This window comes from Ranitomeya imitator, chromosome 4 (assembly GCF_032444005.1).
Source record: "Ranitomeya imitator isolate aRanImi1 chromosome 4, aRanImi1.pri, whole genome shotgun sequence".
Lineage (NCBI taxonomy): Eukaryota > Metazoa > Chordata > Amphibia > Anura > Dendrobatidae > Ranitomeya > Ranitomeya imitator.
The window spans coordinates 535,527,715-535,548,797 of record NC_091285.1 but is presented as its reverse complement, the minus strand read 5'-3'; the positions used below and the strand labels follow the sequence as shown (position 1 = coordinate 535,548,797).

The 21,083-nt window shown below is 40.9% G+C and overlaps 1 protein-coding gene and 1 long non-coding RNA gene across 3 annotated transcripts in view; one reads left to right on the top strand and one right to left on the bottom strand.

Annotated features, from left to right (window-relative positions):
- RHCG (Rh family C glycoprotein) overlaps nucleotides 1–21,083 on the top strand; it is a 236,053-nt gene that overhangs the window by 152,341 nt on the left and 62,629 nt on the right. For both annotated transcript variants that reach the window (XM_069766218.1, XM_069766217.1), the window contains exon 3: nucleotides 19,331–19,481. In XM_069766218.1, coding sequence (XP_069622319.1) covers nucleotides 19,331–19,481 — 151 coding nt within the window. The remainder of the gene's footprint in view (nucleotides 1–19,330; nucleotides 19,482–21,083) is intronic.
- Nucleotides 3,836–15,484, bottom strand: LOC138676693 (uncharacterized). Its single transcript, XR_011320809.1, has 3 exons — nucleotides 15,450–15,484; nucleotides 4,260–4,412; nucleotides 3,836–3,999 (listed from the first exon to the last, which is right to left on the bottom strand). It is a non-coding gene; the product is annotated as an uncharacterized lncRNA (long non-coding RNA).

Genomic DNA, 21,083 nt, shown 5'->3' with positions numbered 1-21,083 from the left:
TTATAATAGGAGACATCCCTTCTATTGTCCGTCTATTCCATTTTTTTTGAGAAAAGGGAATCGCAAATACCTTCAACAACTGGAGATCAGGATTAGCATAATTTGTAATGCAATGATTTTATTTTCTCCGCATTCTTGGTTTATGAGTCCAGAGGGGGGTCATACTTAGCATTTGACACCACAAGCCAACCATTGAGCTAGGACACTCTCTGGACTCAGATCCAGAGGGAGTGAGGATTAAAGAAGCACCACAAAAATTTGTATTCCCTAAACCTGTCTAAATGTATGTGAAATTGTTGGAATAATGCTTATTATTGTATATATTGCATTGACTATTATTTATTAGTATTTAATAGTGAATGTGTTTATGTCTCAAGCAATAGTGTTATATTGCCAGTAACATAGTAACATAGTAACATAGTAACATAGTTAGTAAGGCCGAAAAAAGACATTTGTCCATCCAGTTCAGCCTATATTCCATCATAATAAATCCCCAGATCTACGTCCTTCTACAGAACCTAATAATTGTATGATACAATATTGTTCTGCTCCAGGAAGACATCCAGGCCTCTCTTGAACCCCTCGACTGAGTTCGCCATCACCACCTCCTCAGGCAAGCGATTCCAGATTCTCACTGCCCTAACAGTAAAGAATCCTCTTCTATGTTGGTGGAAAAACCTTCTCTCCTCCAGACGCAAAGCAGTAAAGTAAAGCACTGTTAAAAAAAAACAAACAAACCAGGAAGTTCCTGATCACTGTGTGTGTACCTGGAGCATACTTTCACTTTCACTTTGCAAGCTGACAGACAATATGCTAAAATCCTAAGCTATAGAAATATCAGTTGCAAGCTGGGTTAGCTTTGATCCTGAATATATTTATATTCATGGTTGAACAGCTGGACAGTGCAGAGATTAATCCGCTGCCAACAGTAATATAGTGTAAGTATGTTAATACATTCATTGTCCATGATCTTCTTCAGTTTCCAGTGCCTCTCCGGTCTTATTTTCACTCACGTAACTCAAATTCCGACTCATCGGATCACACTGGGGTTTATTTGTCATAATGTAAGTCTATGGATCATTAACAATCCATAGCTTTAAATTGTAAGTTCACACATATACCCTAGTGGGACTCAGTGAGTCAAAATTTTAGTTATGTGAGTGTGACCCAAAAGAGGATCGAAGTGAGCAGCATTGGTTACTGGGGAACACGGTAAACAGTGAATGTATTAATGTACTTACACTATATCACATATATATTTAGACAGCTTTAGAAAAAAAATTGCGGTGGCATTTCTTTAAGTCAATAAATTGCGAGTTAGGTAGCGCCCACACCATGTTCGCTTTGTACACCTGATAAATAAGTTGCATATGTCTGCTATGTTAAAACAACATATACCCAGCCATAATTCTAGGCTAACAATTTTTTATCACGTTGTCAAAACTATTCAGAGGGAAGGGATGATTTTAAAATAAAAAATAAATAGGTGTTTCTTACCAAACAAACCCCCCACACACACTCTTGCTGCTGCTATAGTGGTCTATGCTGGACCAGAAATTGTGATGTCTCATCTAGCTAGTCATTTGGATCATTGATTGGCTACAGGGTCAGGTCACTCACCCCGCATCTCACCTTGCGGCTAATCAGAGGTCTTGGCTGATAGGCAATATTCCAGTTGCAAATCTTTATCCATTGCATAGTGGAATGTGTTGAGAACAGTAAAACATAAAAAAAATGATTAATGTAAATCAAAATGAATATCCCATGGAGGTCTGAATTTGGAATGATACTCAAAATCAAATGGAAAATCAAATTACAGACTGATCCAACTTCAGTGGAAATGCCTCAAGACAAAGAAATCATGCTCAGTAGTGTGTGTGGCATTCACATGTCTATATGACCTCCCTACGATGCTGGGGCATGCTCCTGATGAGGCAGCGGATGTTCTCCTGAGGGATTTCCTTCCAGACCTGGATTAAGGCATCAGTCAACTCCTGGACAGTCTGTGGTACAGTGTGGCATTGGTGAATGAAACGAGACATGATGACTCAGATAAAGCAATTGTTACCATCCACCTCTCGTGTCTCCCCTTTTCCCCATAGTTTGTAAGCTTGCGAGCAGGGCCCTCACTCCTCCTGGTATCTGTTTTGAACTGTATTTCTGTTATGCTGTAATGTCTATTGTCTGTACAAGTCCCCTCTATAATTTGTAAAGCGCTGCGGAATATGTTGGCGCTATATAAATAAAATTATTATTTATTATTATTATGATGACCCAGATGTGCTTGATTCAAATCAGATCTGGGGAATGGACAGGCCAGGCCATAGCATCAATTCCTTCATCATGCAGGAACTGCTGATACACTTAAGCCACATGAGGCCTAGCATTGTCATGCATCAGAAGGAACTCAGGGCCCGGTGCACCTGCATTTGGTCTCACAATAGGTCGGAGGATCTTATCCCGGTACCTAATGGCAGTCAGAGCACATCTAGCTAGCACATGGAGGGCATTGTGGCCCTCCAAAGGAGTGCCTCCCCTCACCATTATTAACCCACTGCCAAACGGGTCATGCTGAAGGATGTTGTAGGCAGCAGAACGTGCTCAACGGCGTCACCAGACTCTGTCACGTCGGTCACATGTGCTCAGTATGAACCTGCTTGGCATCCTGTGCTCTTCACGGATGAAATGTCGATTCTGCCAATCTTGGTGTTCTCTGGCAAATGTCAATCACCCTGCACCTTGTTGGGCTCTAAGCACAACACCCACTTGTTGATGTCAGGCCATCATACCACCCTCATGGAGTCTGTTTCTGACAGTTTGAGGAGACACATTGATGTTAGTGGCCTGCTGGAGGTTATTTTGCAAGACTTAGGCACTGCTTCTAGTGTTCATCCTTGCACAAAGGAGGAGGTAGCGGTCCAGCTGCTGGGTTGTTGCCCTTTTATGGCCCCCTCCACATCTCCTAGAGTACTAGCCTGTCTCCTGGTATCTGCTCCATGCTCTGGACAATCTGCTGACAAAAACAGATGCCTTCATGTCACAGCTCATATATATGTGCCATCTTGGATTTTCTGCACTACCTGAGCAACTTCTGTGGGTTGCTAGTGTACCTCTAAAGGTGAGAGCAATGAAAAAATGCAAAAGCGACCAAAACAACAGCCTAACTGTATGAGAACAGAGAAATGGCCTGTGGTCACCCTCTGCAGAACCACTGCTTTATACGGTTTGTCTTGCTAATTGCCTATCACTTCTACCTGTTGTCTTCTCCACTTGCACAACAGCAGGAGAAATTGATTCACAATCGGTGTCCCTGAATTTTTTGGTCCAGTGGGGGGCAACTATCAGTTATACAAAGAAAGCTGTCTGTCAGTAATGTAACCCCTCACTGGACAAAAAACCCAGAAACAGCAGAGGTATAAAGAAATAAAACACAGATTATAATAAATCTTTTCACACAAAACTGTATATCAATCTACTCAGTCCTCTTTGCTCTACAACATGGTACCTGCATTTTCATGGTGCCAATTTCCCTTTAAAGACCACAGAAGCTTTGACAATGGAGTTATAAAGAATCTGATTGTTAAGTTGCACTGATTGATTTTAGAATAACCTCATCCCTCTGTTGGGTTTAATAAAAGTGTTGGAAACCTCTTTAAAATCAGAAGCAATAACAGGCATCTGAAGGATACTTATGGTACAGTGAATTTTGCATCTCTAGAACGCCTATAGTCTGACAGCGCTTATACGTAGGAGGAATGTAGTTTTAGTTGGGCCTCTTGATATAAGTCTCATCAGATTGAGATATTCAGGTTTACAGGTAATACCTTGTTCTGAGGTCATATAAACTCTTCATCCACAGCAGAAGCAAAAGTCAGTTCCATTCATATTAAAATCTTATCTCCTAATGATGTTGATTTCTATCTTCGGCTGTAGGCGCAGTATAACACGTAGTCATTTTCCCTGGGGCACAAAGTCGTGTTTTCAGTTGGTGTTTCATATCTATATATAAATACACAGGACTACGTGTATTAGTACAATCTGATTATCTCTATGTCTCTTTGTACCAATGTTGAGACAGTAAAATTCAATTATCATGATCCTTGCAATGCCCTCTTGCCCACAAGTCATTTCTGCACTATTTCAGTTGTCTTTCATACATATCTGCAGTATCTTATCACAACCATATTACGAAAAGAAACCTGTTGGTTAATGCCAGTCTTAGCTTTTCTATTGACTCACACCCCACTAAAATTCTTTACCTTTCTGAACAATTCCAGTTCTTAACTTGTTTTGGGCTCCAATGAAAGTCTTTATCAGGTTTCACATCTACCATGTGCAGTATATGGGTGATAGGGTTTCTTGTGTACCACTCGTATCCATCATCCAACAGATCCAGCAAAACTCTGTGTTATCTGGAAAAGACGTAAACCCCAAATGCAGATATGAACAGAGACTAACAGTGTTGAGTAGCAGTAGCATATTATAGGTTTTTATGAACAGATTGCAGGCAAAATAACATTTTGTACAGGGGCCAATACAAAACCAAAAATTCTAACGCAAAATAAAGTAGCGCGTCTAAACTCAGAACTGTTAACCCCAAACAAGGAATATAAACTGCATGGACAAAAAAGGCAAATAACTAAAATTTAGATTTTATTTAATATGAATTAAAAAGTATATATACTGAATATCTAACACAATAAACAAATGTAATGGTGGCTGAACTAACAGGAAAACTCTTATTAATGGCACTGAGCACAGCATTACTAGGACACATGGGAAAAATGCAAATCCCCCACCCCCCCCAAAAAAAAAATGCAATGATACTGAATAGGTATATGCAAGACCAGATATGTGTGCATATACATAGTTTGTAAATCAAAGTTGAAATGACAAGAAAAATAGTAATACCATGATAAGACTTAGAAAAAATGCATGCTATAATAGCAGCAAGGTGGAAATGGCTCACCCATCAAACACACCCAACATGCGATTCACAAATCTGAGGACCTCAGTACAGAAGTCTGGTGTGTCACCAGTCCTGTAGACCCCAAACATTCTTGCCAGTCTATGGCAGTGGTGTGCAGATCTTTGCATACCCAATCAGTTTATAACTGGTACTCTCAGAGATTTTTCTTGGCATCATGCTAGTATTTTGACTTCTGTGTGTTAACACATTTTAACATTTTATAACAGTGAAAGGTGTTAGATGAACTTATGGTCTTCTCTTGGAAAGGCACATGACTTGGGAATCATACAGTATTGTATTGTTGCTGTTGTGTTGTTATGCAACTACTGTAGGTTTATCCACTCCTCACTCTTTCCCTGTCTGCCTCCCTAGTTCTGATTTCACAAACCCCCCTTTTTTTCTTCATCACTCTGTCAGCCATCTTAGGAATCAAGCAGCTCTGGGTCAGAAAAGTTTTCTTTACCTACTGCAGCTGTTACAGCTACTGCTACTGTAATTCTGCATATTGCAAGAATTCAGCTTCTTCTGGAATCTTCATATGTGCCTCCTGCAGTCGAGTCAAGCTAACTGATGAGATTTCTTAGTGTGAGTAATGGTACATAGAGAAATCTATAGAAATGGTGTTTTAAGAGTGGCCTACACTCGCAGCCTAATTATTGATTCAGAATACCCATTGCTGTTGATTGCAATCACAGCAGTTAAATGAATATATGTTCTAGAAAGTCCATTGACAAAGGGAACTCAAACTTTTTCATAATACTGTAGTCGATTTTAACCTTTTATACTTTTCCCGAGTCTTCAATTACAGCACTACACATTCATATTGTTCCTAGATATATGCATTCAGCATATAAGCAAGACTCTGCTGGAAATTTGCTCACCAGTGTACTACATGTATCTTTTAGCTTTGATGATATTGAGCTGCCCTGAGGCTTTAAAGAATGCTGGTGTTAGGAGTCAAGTTCCTGCCGCTGCACAGGGGGAATCTCGAACCATGTTTGCTGCGGTCTCCCATTCTGCATTGGCCGCAGTGGAGCCTACTCAGCGGAGACGTCGGTCCCAGCATCTCACTGAATCTGATACTGTGCAAAGGGTTACTGCTGCCTCTCCAGGCTCTACTATTGTACCCTGCACTGGTCTGCGGTGAGCAGGCTTTTCTGGGACTAAGTCTGCTTTGCACACACTGAGCATGTCCAGGGTAAGATCTCTCAGTGGAGATCAAGGGTCACATGCTCGGGTACTGCATCAACTTCCATTGATCCTCCAGGAAGGTCCTGTACCTGATCAAGTTCTGTGGCAGCCTTCCATTGGTCCTTCTTGGAAGGTCCTGTTGGTGCTACAGCTATAAAAGGTTCTCATGACCGAATGGCCATGCGCTAGTATCAAATATGTACGAGCTCAGCGCCAGTGTGGTCATGTGTGTGGTCAGGGACCCGGCTGAAATAAGCCCCTAGAATGCTGGCACCTCCGGTGAGGAGTTTTGTGTATGCAGTCAGGGACCCGGCTGAAATAAGCCCCTAGAATGCTGGCACCTCCGGTGATGAGTTTATGTCTGAATTCAGGGCTGGCTAACAGCCATTAGAATTCCGGCTCCACCGGAGAGGAGCTGCTTGTTGTGACCAGTGTGACATGGTAGTGTATCCATATCCTGGGCAGCACGGTGGCGCAGTGGTTAGCACAGCAGCCTTGCAGCGCTGGGGTCCTGGGTTCTAATCCCACCCAGGACAACATCTGCAAAGAGTTTGTATGTTCTCTCCGTGTTTGCGTGGGTTTCCTCCGGGTTCTCCGGTTTCCTCCCACACTCCAAAGACATACTGATAGGGATTCTAGATTGTGAGCCCCAATGGGGACAGTGATGATAATGTGTGCAAAACTGTAAAGCGCTGCGGAATATGTTAGCGCTATATAAAAATAAAGATTATTAAAGATTATTATATTCATCCTCATAGTGCACTCTAATTAATAATGACAGCCCATGTAATTGCCATTTGAAACCTTGGCAATGATTAATAACAGGAAGAAATCTTATTGTGGGGCTCGTATTGACCCAGAAAATGCCACTGCTTCTTATAATACCATGTCATAATAATGACATCAGCTCTTGAACGTATCATTCCGCACACATAATAGAACCCGACAAATGTATTGTATATGCAGTCCTGGAACCCAAACCTGACAAAGCAGTTTCTAGTAAACGGCACTTGAGTAAAACCTTCTCCAAGGAATATCATATCACATAAAAACAAGCAGTGCCCTCACTTTGGCTAAACAGGATTAGTTCATTATTTTTACTATAATTATTCAACACTTTTAAAGGGAATCTGTCAGTAGAATCAAAGCCCCAACAAATACATCTATATGGTCATGTTGGTCATAGAAAGTTGAATAAAATTATACCTTGATATTTATGTTTATTTTATTTAATTTGCACCATAACTCCTTAAAGGAACCAATACACATTAGCGCAAATATGGCTGAACTGGCTATTTTCATTGGGACACATCGGCTATCTTATGTGTATAGGGGCTTCTTGACTGTCCCCCAACTGAGATGAGTAGAGATGTCCAAATAAATCTGCTACAAATTGACTTTGAAATTAATTTCCTGAAATTCAAACAATTGGTGATTTGATGTGGCACCATTTCACACATTGGTGAAGAGAGAAGGGGCTCACGTAACATCAGGCACAGACGTGCAAGGCTTCCCCATAATGCATTACAACTATCACATCAAATGGTCTCGTGCAGGCCATCAGGGGGGACTATCACAGGCATTATATAAGATGTGGGCAGTAAAAACAGCATCCATATTAGGGTATTACAGCCTAAGGATAAGGAGTGGTGACGCACAGCTCATCATTACAGATTGATTTAGGCCTTTCTATCATAGAGATTAATGTACTATTGCAGGGCTGAAGAACAAAGGAAATGGGAATGATAGTCATTGAACAATAATTCACAGCTTTAAGTAATAGGGAGGTTCAGGAATTGCAGAGTCTGTTTGATTTATCCATGATATACCTTAATATTCAGCAGCTTAATAACAGCATTTTTTCATTCTTTGTGCGCTATAAAAAAAATCTACTCATTGCTAATTTTCGTACTGAAGAAAAACACTCAAACTGAGGTTCGTCTGTCAAAGAAAGTGTGCTGCCTAACTTGTGTGATATCGTATTACTCATCTCTTCTGCATTTTTCGCTTATAAAATCAGGGTGATTTCTTTTTTTAAAAGACAAAAGAAAAATCTCAACATTCCAGAAATTTGAAGCAATGATCTACCTTGCAAAAGTGTGCATGTTTTAAAAACATTTCATTGTTTACATACTTGTAATAGTCCAACTTTAGATCCTTACACGCTACCCGAATACAGTGAAAACAAATTCAAGTTAATGTTCTGTCAATCCACCATGTCCACCAAAACACCTACTCTTTTCCATAGCAGAAGTTTAGTTGTGACAATGACACGCTTATCTGTTCATTAATCCCAAAACCCACAACATGCCTGGGGGCTAAAAAAGATATTTCACAAGAACAACTTTTTCCAGTTGAGTAATTGACTGAGTTGTACAGTTAGCTTTGTACTTAGTTGACAAGGGGAAGAAGGATATGGAGGATGCTGTTCAAATGCCTAGCTGTGTTGCTGCCTCTGCAAGCCAAAGCATGGTGGCAGAAGCACTGTTAATGGTATTAGCACTCTAAATCAGGGCAAATCTCTTGGTGGGAGTTAAGATTGCATACTGGGAGCTCAGGACATTTCCCACATTGAAAAAACTGTGAGCAGAGTAATAGATAATGCTGTTGATGATTGAGAACCAGATCAGGGTGCTGAGGAGGTATTGTCATCAGGAATAGACGATGTAATATCTAATGATGTTGTGACTGATGTGCATAAGACTCAATAGTGCCTGAAAGCTCTGGTGATGATGGCGAGTTCTATATGCAGGCATGTGGTGTGCAGGTATTCATTTCGACATTACCAGAGGACCAACCAATAGCAGTATGTAGGCTTTGCTGTTGTAAAATCAGTCGTGTACATCCTGGCACACATCGACTAGGATCTATGTCTCTTCATCAGCACATGAAACAGCATTACCTGCTCACATGGGGAAATGCAAAACTGAACAGCAATGTGAGCAAAGCTCAAGCTGTGCTCCTCATGATCATCAGCCAGTCAGAATCCACAAGTAGGGCCACCCCATTGCCTTGTCATTGTCATCAGCCTCATCATCCTCATCTATTGGTTTCTGTACTCCTCCTCCTCTCCATCTGTTGTATCTTGAGTTAGCCTATTATGTGACAAAAAACATGCATCCAGGTGTCCGTTTGTGTGGAAACTGATCTCTCACATGTCCAAGTTCACCACAATTGATGCAGATTCACATGGTTTCTACTGCGTTTTGCTAAAGAATCATGTGCACTTAGTCCCAATGGAAGATACCTATCCACCTTAGTAGCATAGTAACATAGTAACATATTTAGTAAGGCCGAAAAAAGACATTTGTCCATCCAGTTCAGCCTATATTCCATCATAATAAATCCCCAGATCTACGTCCTTCTACAGAACCTAATAATTGTATGATACAATATTGTTCTGCTCCAGAAAGACATCCAGGCCTCTCTTGAACCCCTCGACTGAGTTCGCCATCACCACCTCCTCAGGCAAGCAATTCCAGATTCTTACCGCCCTAACAGTAAAGAATCCTCTTCTATGTTGGTGGAAAAACCTTCTCTCCTCCAGACGCAAAGAATGCCCTCTCGTGCCCGTCACCTTCCTTGGTATAAACAGATCCCCAGCTAGATATTTGTATTTGTATTGTCCCCTTATATACTTATACATGGTTATTAGATCGCCCCTCAGTCGTCTTTTTCCTAGACTAAATAATCCTAATTGAATGAAGCCATCCCTGATTTATAATTTCACATACAAGAGATAATGGTCTGCTCTTTGGAATTGATGTAGTGCTGCAATAACAGCAATGTGCCTGAGCCACCAGATGATTTGCAAAATTGAATCTTGTATATATTGAAGCATTTATACAAGCAAAATTATAGGGTGAGATGATGGATAATTATTTGCAGCATACAAACTGTAGCATTCATCACTTTGAAATCTGCCATTGATAGTTGATGAGGGCTGCGTGTCATTTACTGAAGTCTTTGAAAAAGGGTACACCATTTTTTTTCTTCTGAGACAAAAATTGTTATATAAAGATTGTTGGGTTTCTATCAATTTTCTTTTGACTTCACCATCAGTTTTAGTGTATATCCAAATTTTTGGGTGTCAGCATTTGAGTTGAATTCTGCAAGCAGGACCCTGTGCAGGACTGGGCTATGGATGTGCACAAGGGCAAAAATTCTTATAAAAAATTGTTGGGGTTCCATGATCAATTTTCTTTCGTTCAATGATTTACAATACATTTCATTACAAATCCAAATTTTGGGGGTTTAGTATTCAGGGGAAGATCCCCAGGTATGACCCTTCACAGGATTGGAACTCTGTGCAATGATAGGCACAAAAGACAAATATTCTTAAAAAAAGTGGGCTTTAAATCTCTGATTCACTATTAATTTTTGTGTATATCTAAATTTTTGGGATGCTGAAATCCCCAGGTAGGACCCTGTACAGGAGTGTCCCCCTGTGCAGGGCAGGGCACAAAGGGAAAAATTGGTGTAACTTAGATAACAAAAATTCTAGGTGCCCCATTAATGCAATTTACTTGAACAAAATTGTAAATTTTTGTATAAGTAATGATTTCTGTGGGTCAGGAGAAGTTCCTCTGTAGAACCCTGTGTAGGATTAGTCTCCTGCGTAGAATATAAAAGACCCTGATTTTCTGTTTTAACATTTGAGTTTAGTGCCCCCCTTCTTATCAGAGCCATAACTTTTGTTCTGTCAATATGGCCATGTGACCTCTGTGGAGAGTACTTCACCCTCTCTTCCTGTGGAGACCCACATTGATCCAGTCGACATGGAAGGCTCGAACATTTCAAAACCTTAATGGTATGTGCACACTTTGCAGATTTTGCAGCGGATTTGCAGCAGTTTTCCATGAGTTTAAAGTACCATGTAAACCTATGGAAAACAAAATCCGCTGTGCCCATGGTGCGGAAAAAAAACACGTGGAAACGCATTGTTGTTACTTCCACAGCATGTCAATTCTTTGTGCGGATTCCGCAGTGGTTTACATCTGCTCCTCAATAGGAATCCGCAGGTGTAAAACCGCAGGGGAAATCCGCACAAAAAAAAGTAGTAAATCCACGTGAAATCCGCAGGTAATCCGCAGTACATTTTATCTGCGGATTTTACAAAAACAGTGCAGAAAAATCTGCACACCAATCCGCAACGTGGGCACATAGCCTCACAGACAAGCTTACTGTCTCTTGCAACCTCTCGTGCAAGGGCACCAACGCACTCTTTTTTCCAGGCTCTACAGGATTTGATACAAGCTTTGCCAACAAAACAGGACATTGATTCCTTAGCCCAAAGAACTGAAGCCAGCCATCAACAGGCCATGGACGCTCTGCGTGGTGATATCGCCTCAAGAACAACAGCAACAGAAAGTGTCTCAAAAGATCTTCCCTACCGACTTAAATCCCTTGAGGGAAGACATGAAATATTTGCATAAAGAGGATTCCAAAGACCACAGGCCAAGAGGATCTTAAGACTGTGATCATTTCTCTATTGAATTAAGTTACACAGAGAGGCTCAGATGCCCCATACGTTATTGATAATGTGCACTGGCTAACCAGAATGGGCCCTCTTGATTTCTCCAACCCAAGAGATGTTTTAGGCAGGCTTCATTAATACACTAACAAGGAGGAGATTCTTCATTGTGCCTGGTCTTCCAATCACAATTTTATGGATAAAGCAGCGGTGAAGCATTTCCCGGATGTTTGTGGTTGCACACTTTACATGAGATGTCTACTTTAACCACTCCTGCTAAAGATCAGAGGACATCAGATGGGGACATCCTTTTGTGTTTTATTTAAGGTTCCAATCTTCTGTTGATTTGGATCCTGGGCCATTCTTATGTCCATTGAGGAGTGTTGTGGGCGACGGTGAGGAAAGATGGTAGACAGCTCGGGTTTTCCAGGAACATGGCGGTGATCAGGTGGCTTGGTTTCAGGGAAATGGGTGGGTATTTCAAGAAGTGCATAACAGCGCTTGTCTGGATTGGGCTCCTGATATTTTGATGCTACATGTGGAGGGTAACGGCCTTGGTGTTCGCCATTTTAGAGAGTTGGTCAAAGATATTAAACATGACTTGTTACACCTTTGGATGTCGTTTTCAGGGATGATTACAGTTTGGTCTAAAATTGTTCCGTGAAAATGCTGGAGGAATGCGCAGTTTGTTGAAAAGATAAATACGGCCAGGATAAAAGTGAATAAGTCGGTGTCCAATTTTGTTTGTACAAATGGGAGGTTGCTATTAGTCATTTTGATTTGGAAAAAGAGGGATGAATTTTGGTTAGCAGATGGAGTTCATTTAAATGTGGAAGGCAGTGAGCTTTGGGCACTTGGCATGCAGGAAGGAATTGAAAGGGCCATGGCTTCTCAGCGTAGGGGTGATATAGAAGGGTTAATAGTTTGCCTTTAAGTGCCTTTTACCTTTAATTGTTAGAATTGCTAGAATCTGTTGACGCAGTAGTCTGATGGTCTCCTTTCAAGGAGACTATACTTCTTATCAATGTATGTTCTTAATAGTCAGTCACAACATGTTCTGGGCTATGGTAAATAAAGTATGACCCTTGGTGATGGTGGGGGCTACATGACTTATATTGAAATGCATTTGTTGTAAATGGTATAAAATATTGCCTCTTGCTGCATTACATCAGATAAAAGTGACTTGCTCACAGAAATATGTGTGAGGTGTCCTTTGTCTCCAAGCGCGCTTGTAACATGACGGGCTTAATTCCAAAATTTGGTCTCACTGGTGATCTGTCAGCTGACATTTGGGTCAGAACGAAAACAGCTACGACAGGGGTCTCAGGCATTTGAGTTATTCAAAGGCCCTTGTTGTGTGGTCCTTAAAGTTGGTTCTGAATTGGTCTGGATCTGTTATGATCCGGTGACCTTGGAGCTGCATGAGAACTTTCACTGGAGAAGGTGGCCACTATACTGACCGCAATCCTGAACTTAACACCGCAACTAGAAGTAGCAGTGGAGTGTACCTAACACACCTAGACACCTCGTCACAGCCGGAGGACTAAATACCCCTAAAGATGGAAATTGGAATACTATCTTGCCTCAGAGAAAATCCCCAAAGGATAGACAGTCCCCCACAAATATTGGCGGTGAGTCGGAGAGGAAAAAACATACACAGGCAGAAAAACAGGATTTAGCACAGGAGGCCACTCTAGCTAGATAGGACAGGATAGGACAGAGTTCTGTGCGGTCAGTATTAAAACACTTCAAAACATCCACAGCAGAATATACAAAAAACTTCCTACATCTAACTAAAAGATGTAGGAGCGTAAATCTGCAACTCCAGTGAATCCTACAATCAGAGCAGGAATAAAACTGAAACAAGCATACAGCAGTGTGCCACAGATACAAAAACCAAACACTTATCTTTGCTGAATTTGGCAGCAAGCAGGAGAAGCCAGAAAGTGATCCAACACTTCACAAGGAACATTGACAACTGTCAAGGGCTAAAGGATCCTGCACACCTAAATATCCCAGTCAGAATTGTAATCATCCGATACACCTGGCCAGGACTGCGAGTCAGAGACAACTGCATTCCCACCTACAACCACTGGAGGGAACCCAAGAGCAGAATTCACAACAGGGATCCATTTGGAGATGGATTCTTCAATTGGAAATAAAAAATTGTTTTTGATCTGGTAAATTTTGGGGGGATTTACTGCAATGGAATGTCGGATCCCCCCAGGAAGTTTAAGTGGACAATGAAATCCTTTGGGTTATGGTGTTCCTGAGCCAGTGGGGTAACTGATAGGAGTAAATATAGTTTAATTATGTTCACGGGTTATGTTTTTGGCTATCACCAGATTTTGGGAGCTTCAAGGACCTTGCCAGTATTATATTAACTTGAATTTTATATTGTATGTTTGTTTAAATAAAGGCTGCTGTGGCCAAAATTATCCAAATTACGGTGTCATTGTTTTCATTTGGGATCACAATGGGGGGGGGGTCTTTTGCGGTAAGGGATTTAGAAGTAAAGTATGGGGTTTATCCCACCAGAACCTCGACAATACTAGCGTCATGGGAATTGTTATGACCTGGTGGTTAGGACAATAATGGACCTGGTGGTTAAGAGCACACGGAAGGACCTGATAGTTACAATAATACCGGACAAGTTCTGGGATGTGGGAACTCTGCTGACCGCAATCCCTAATCCTATCACACACACTAGAAATAGCCGTGGATTGCTCTTAACGCTCCCTATGCAACTCGACACAGCCTAAGAACTAGCTAGCCCTAAAGATAGAAAAATAAAGCCTACCTTGCCTCAGAGAAATTCCCCAAAGGAAAAGGCAGCCCCCCCACATATAATGACTGTGAGTTAAGATGAAAATCACAAACACAGAGATGAAATAGATTTAGCAAAGAGAGGCCCGACTTACTGAACAGACAGAGGATAGGAAAGGTAACTTTGCGGTCAGCACAAAAACTACAAAAAACCACGCAGAGAGCGCAAAAGACCCTCCGCACCGACTCACGGTGCAGAGGCGCCCCTCTGCATCCCAGAGCTTCCAGCAAGCAAGACAAAAAACAAAATAGCAAGCTGGACAGAAAAATAGCAAACAAGAGAAAAAACAAGCAGGAACTTAGCTTCTGCTGGAGCAGACAGGTCACCAGAACGATCCAGGAGCGAACTAGACCAATACTAGAACATTGACAGGTGGCATGGAGCAATGATCTAAGTGGAGTTAAATAGAGCAGCCAGCTAACGAATTAACCTCGTCACCTGTGGAAGGAAACTCAGAAGCCGCAGCCTCACTCACAACCACCAGAGGAAGCCCATGGACAGAACCAGCCGAAGTACCATTCATGACCACAGGAGGGAGCTTGACAATAGAATTCACAACAGGGAATGAAGGGAAGATCAAATATTACTCCCAAAAATATTACACCAATACAGTCATTGTGCTGATCGGGAGTTATGATAGAAACACATATAGAAGTAGAAATATCAGGTCTATGTAGGTTAGGTACCATTACAATTACACTTTGTAAAGGAGACAACTTTTCTAGGTTCTAATAAATTAGCCATTTGATGTATACGAGTGCTACAATATTCTGGAGGATGATAGTCATGGAAGGTAAAATAAGTCTGAAATTTATTTTCATGAGAACAAAGTGAAAATTGCTGACTATATAATGGAAACATATTTACAGTCATGGGATAGACTCCTTCAAAGATTTTTTGTAATTCCCCTACATCTTGTGAAGACCTAGACCTTTGACACCTTTAATGTGTTCGGAAGAACGTGCTTATGCCCTCTGACCCCAGCTCACCAGTAACATCTTGCCTGGTCTTTTTTTGCCTCAAGAACATCTTCACTTATAGTTTACAGATCTGTATTTTGTTTTTGCTCCAAAGATTTTGCAGCCTGTATGACCCAGAAGATGAAGAGAGAACAGGATTAAGTTGGATTATATTACACAATTGAACAAATTAATGGCTGTGCTTATTAGCATACGCCTATTCATTTCACTTACAGAATTACACAACATACCTGGAGGATCATTTTGAAATATCTGCTTTATGTTTAGTGTTAACCTGCAGACTCAGAGACTTTAATGATTATTATGTCAGTTGTAAAGTAATTCTATTTTGTATACTGGAGATGTAATGTTACCTACCTAGGCAGGACTTTATTTTCCATATTGACAAAATAGTTTTCAGGATATCATAGTTTTAAGGTATTAATAAAACAAAATTGATTTATAATTTCTTATACATTTTAATGATTATAGTTATTATTTATTAGTGATATACAGTACATGTACTGCATTGTATTCTGCTTACAGTATGTAATGGTAGTGTACAGTGTAACCTAGAACTGTGCGCCAATTGCTCAAGCGGTTTAATCACAAATTACCGTAACCTTCCAGTGCAGGTTTTTTTACTGTGTGGCTAATGGTTTCGATGTGATTTTCATTTACCACATCTATATACAAAAACTAAAGTACAGTAACTTGTTTTAGCGAAATAATAATCAAAAATTTACAGGTTTTTATGTTAATTGTATTTTTTTTTATTTTGGCAGTTTTGTTTGTCAAATGTTGCAATTGAAATCTTGCAGTTTTCACACTATACAGTGGGGTTAATTTAGACTAATAACTTCTTGTTCTTTCAGAAAATCCACATGAGGGTTAACAGCAATAGACTGATTCAGACCCTATCATATTAATGTAAGCATGCTGTGAATAGTGGATCCGTGTTACCACCATTGTGTAGAGGACCTGTCATTGGATGCCTGCCTGTGACGATGAGACTTCTGAAATGTTTTCCTGAAAGAACTTGAAGTATAAGTCTAAATTAGCCACAATGACCAGGATGAAAATTTCATTAGTTCTTATTTTGTTTAACACACTTTTAGATATGAAAAAAAACATTGCCAAACCCTAACATAAATACATTTCAGCACAAAAACCTGATTTAAACTATATGTAATTTTCTGATTATATGTACAGTTTTGCCATCTGTTTTTTGTCTGTGGAGCATAGCATTAAATGAGCAACAGTAGGAGAAAATAAGATAATAGAGGATAACAGCAGCAGTGATTTAGAACTATTCTTATTTGGAATGTGTCACTAGGTTTTGGCTATGTAATCTGAGGGCAGCCTAACAGAAGCGTAGAGACCCTGACTGTAGTAATATGTCACTTACTGGGCTGCTTGCTGTCATTTTTATATAATCACTGTTTTCTCTGCTGCAGATCTACCAATTCTATAAAAGCTGAGCTCTGTGTAATCCCGCCCCCACCACTGATTGGCAGCTTTCTGTGTGGACAGTCTGCAGAGAGCTGCCAATCAGTGGTGGAGGCGGGGTTAAACAGAGAAAGAAGACTAGAAGGCACAAGACAACTAGTCCTCTAGTGACACTCTCCTACTGATACAGCACTAATTTTAATGTTAGTGCAACAAGCAGAAGCCCTAAGAATTCTTAAGGCTTTTTGAACAGAGCTGATAATTAGGAATGAGCATTCATTACAACACTCATTGTTGATCAGGTGATGTGGCAGAACATGGTCTTGTATAACAGGTGATGTGCTGCTAATATTTGTTACTCTATGCCAGTAGTGGAGAACCTCAGGCCTGCGGGCTGCTTACGGCACACGATGGCCTTTTATCAGGACCTTGGGCAGATTTTCGGGGACAGCAGTGCTTGAGATGGCCCTTTAGTTTCTTCTTGCTTTGTGAGAAATGTTCACTACTGAATGCTGAGGCACAAACAATGAAAGATTGTCCTAACACCAGTGTCAGCCTTCTGGGCGGAGTTAGCACACGATTTGTATGGCCCTCGAAGGATTGTATAAATATCCAAATAGCCTTTGGCAGAAAAAAGGTTACCCACCCCTGTTCTATATGATTATATTAACTATCGTTCTGTGGGCATATTGCACAGGCTAATAAACAACTGCTGATCAGCTTGTCTATAGCTGAAACAGCGTTTCCAAATTGGCCCCTATTATGCTCATTTTTAAATGGAACATATATGTAAGTACAATATATATACAGTTGTGCTCAAAAGTTTAGATACCTCAGCAGAATTTTTGCTTTCTTGGCCTTTTTTTTTCAGAGAATATGAATGATAACAACAAAACTTTTTCTCCATTCATGGTTAGTGGATGGGTGAAGCCATTTATTGTCAAACTACTGTGTTTTCTCTTTTTAAATCATAATGACAACCCAAAACATCCAAATGACCCTGATCAAAAGTTCAGATACCCTGGTGATTTTGGCCTGATAACATGCACAGAAGTTGACACAAATGGGTTAGAATGGCTACTAAAGGTAACATCCTCCCCTGTGTTTGCGTGTAATCAGTGTGCGTGCATAAAAGCTGAGTGAGTTTCTGGGATCCAGACAGACTCTTGCATCTTTTATCCAGCCACTGAGGTTTCTGGATTGTGAGTCATTGTCAACAGATCTGTGGGAAAAGGTAGCTGAACTGTATAAAACAGGAAAGGGATACAAGACGGTATCCAAGGAATTGATAATGCCAGTCAGCTGCGGTCAAACTGTGGAAATGGAAAATCAGGAGCTCTGTAAAAATAAAACCATGGTCATTTAGACCAGCAAAAATGTCATCCAAAATGGCCAGGAAAATTGTTTGGTATGCAAATTAAAACCCTCAAATAACATCAGCTGAAATTCAGGACTCCCTGAAAACTAGCGGTGTGGCTGTTTCAAGATGCACAATAGGGAGGCACTTGAAGAAAACTGGGCTGCATGGTCGAGTCACCAGGAGAAAGCCATTACTGCCCAAATGCCACAAAGTATCTCATCTACAATATACAAAACAGCACAGAGACAAGCCTCAACAATTTTGGAACAAGGTAATTTGGAGTAATGAGAAAAAAAATTGAACTTTTTGGAACACCATTCCTACTGTAATGCACAGAGGTGGATCGCTAATGTTTTGGAAATGTGTGAGCTACAAAGGCACAGAAAACTTCGTCAAAGTTGAAGGAAAGATGAATGCAGCACGTTATCAGCAAATACTGGAGGCAAATTTGCTCTCATCAGCCCAAAAGCTGCTCATGGGATGTACTTAGACATTCCAACATGACAACGATCCAAAACACAAGGCCAAGTCAATCTGTCATTGGCTAGAGCAGAACAAAGTGAAAGTTCTGCAGTGGCCATATCAGTCTCCTGACCTGAATATCATTGAGCCACTCTGGGGAGATCTCAAGCGTGCAGTTCATGCTAGACAGCCCAGGAATTTACAGGAACTGGATGCTTTTGAGAAGAAGAGTGGGCAGTTTTACCATCTGAGAAAATAAATAACCTCATCCACAAAAGACTTCAAGCTGTCATTGATGTTAGAGGGGGCAATACACGGTATTAAGAAATGGGGTATGTAAACTTTTGATCAGGGTCATTTGGATGTTTTGGGTTGTCATTATAATTGAAAAAGAAAAACCACAGTAGTTTGACAATAAATGGCTTCACCCAACCACTATTCATGAGTGGAGAAAAAGTTTTGGTGTTATCATTCATATTCTCTGAAAAAAGGCCAAGAAACCAAAAATTCTGCCGGGGTGTGTAAAGTTTTGGGCACAACTGTACATATATATATATATATATATATATATAGTTGGTAAATAAACAGTAATGTGATCAAGAGGGGTTTAAATTGAAAATTGTCTTGTGTTTTCTTTCAGCTTAATCAATGCCGACTTCTGTGTGGGATCTGTGTGTATTGCATTTGGAGGAGTCCTGGGAAAGGTTAGCCCTGTGCAAGTGATGTTTATGACTCTCTTTCAAGTGACGCTCTTCGCTGTGAATGAATATATTCTTCTAGACAAGCTTCATGTAAGATACATGTCTCATTTTCTTTTTGTATGTATGTGCACCTGAAGTAACTATGATAAATTGATTTAATATAAACCCATTAACTTCAGTATGTAACTGCAAATACTTTACTTATTTTGCACTGATACATGATATCTTCTTAATTTATAGTGATAGCAAATTTCATATTACTATTGGTTGCCTTTTGACCTTCTTTCCTCAAATGTGACTTTACAATTCTCAAGTATAGTCACAATATCTGTAGCACTTCATCCTGCAGCTGCTGTCTCCTTCTTTAAGGCCATGGAGAGGCTTGAGAAGCACTGCGGAAAGTCTAAACCATGCACCCCCTGCCTTTTCTCTGATGGACTCAGAACCGTCATCATTGATGGTTACCTATCTGACACCAATGGAAAGGCAGAGAAAGGAGGCTTTCTATAATGCTCCCCATGTTTCTGCAGGGGTCATTTTGGAAAAGAAAAGAACAGGCTGACAGAGTGAGGCTGCAGAAAAGAGGGTACTAGATATTGAGAAACAATCTTGGTACAATAAAAGATATCTGAAATGTTGATAAAAACACAATAATATGGTAAAAAGGTTCCAATTTATCAGCTGAAGGTTGTTGGGGAACCTAGCAGCAGGTATTCAATTCCCCAACGGCACTACCACAAGTCTGCGTAGCCCACCGGCTTTCCCTAACAAATGCTATAATGTTGGGGAGGGAATGATCAGAAACTTTACATTTAAAGAGAACCTGTCATGTCCCCAAATGCTGTAAACCTGCAAATACGGGATTAATCTGCAGATGATTAATGCTCCACTGCCATCTGTCCGACTTACTGAAAGATTGACTCTATACCTGTTAGATTACAAGGTTAGCAGTATTTGGGACATGCCAGGTTCCCTTTAAACACCCAATCTTCTTGTTTGACCAGGAGATAAGCTGTTGCCAGAGGCGTCTGTCTTACTCCGATCTCCCTTTTGGAAACATTAAAGGGACACTGTCACCTGAATTTGGAGGGACCAATCTTCAGCCATGGAGGCGGGGTTTTTGGGGTTTTGATTCACCCTTTCCTTACCCGCTGGCTGCATGCTGGCTGCAATATTGGATTGAAGTTCATTCTCTGTCCTCCGTAGTACACGCCTGCACAAGCAATCTTGCCTTGCGCAGGCGTGTACTAATGAGGACAGAGAATGAACTTCAATCCAATATTGCAGCCAGCATGCAGCCAGCGGGTAAGGAAAGGGTGGATCAAAACCCCAAAAACCCCACCTCCATGGCTGAAGATTGTTCCCTCCAAATTCAGGTGACAGTGTCCCTTTAATTGTCAGCCAATATAAGGGTACTGTCACACAGTGGCACTTTGGTCGCTAGGACGGCACGATCCGTCACGTTCCAGCGATATCCTTACGATCTCGCTGTGTCTGACCCTCTACTGCGATCAGGGACCCCGCTGAGAATCGTACGTCGTAGCAGATCGTTTGAAACTTTATTTCATCGCTGGATCTCCCGCTGACATCGCTGAATCGGCGTGTGTGACGCCGATTCAGCGATGTCTTCACTGGTAACCAGGGTAAACATTGGGTTACTAAGCGCAGGGCCGCGCTTAGTAACCCGATATT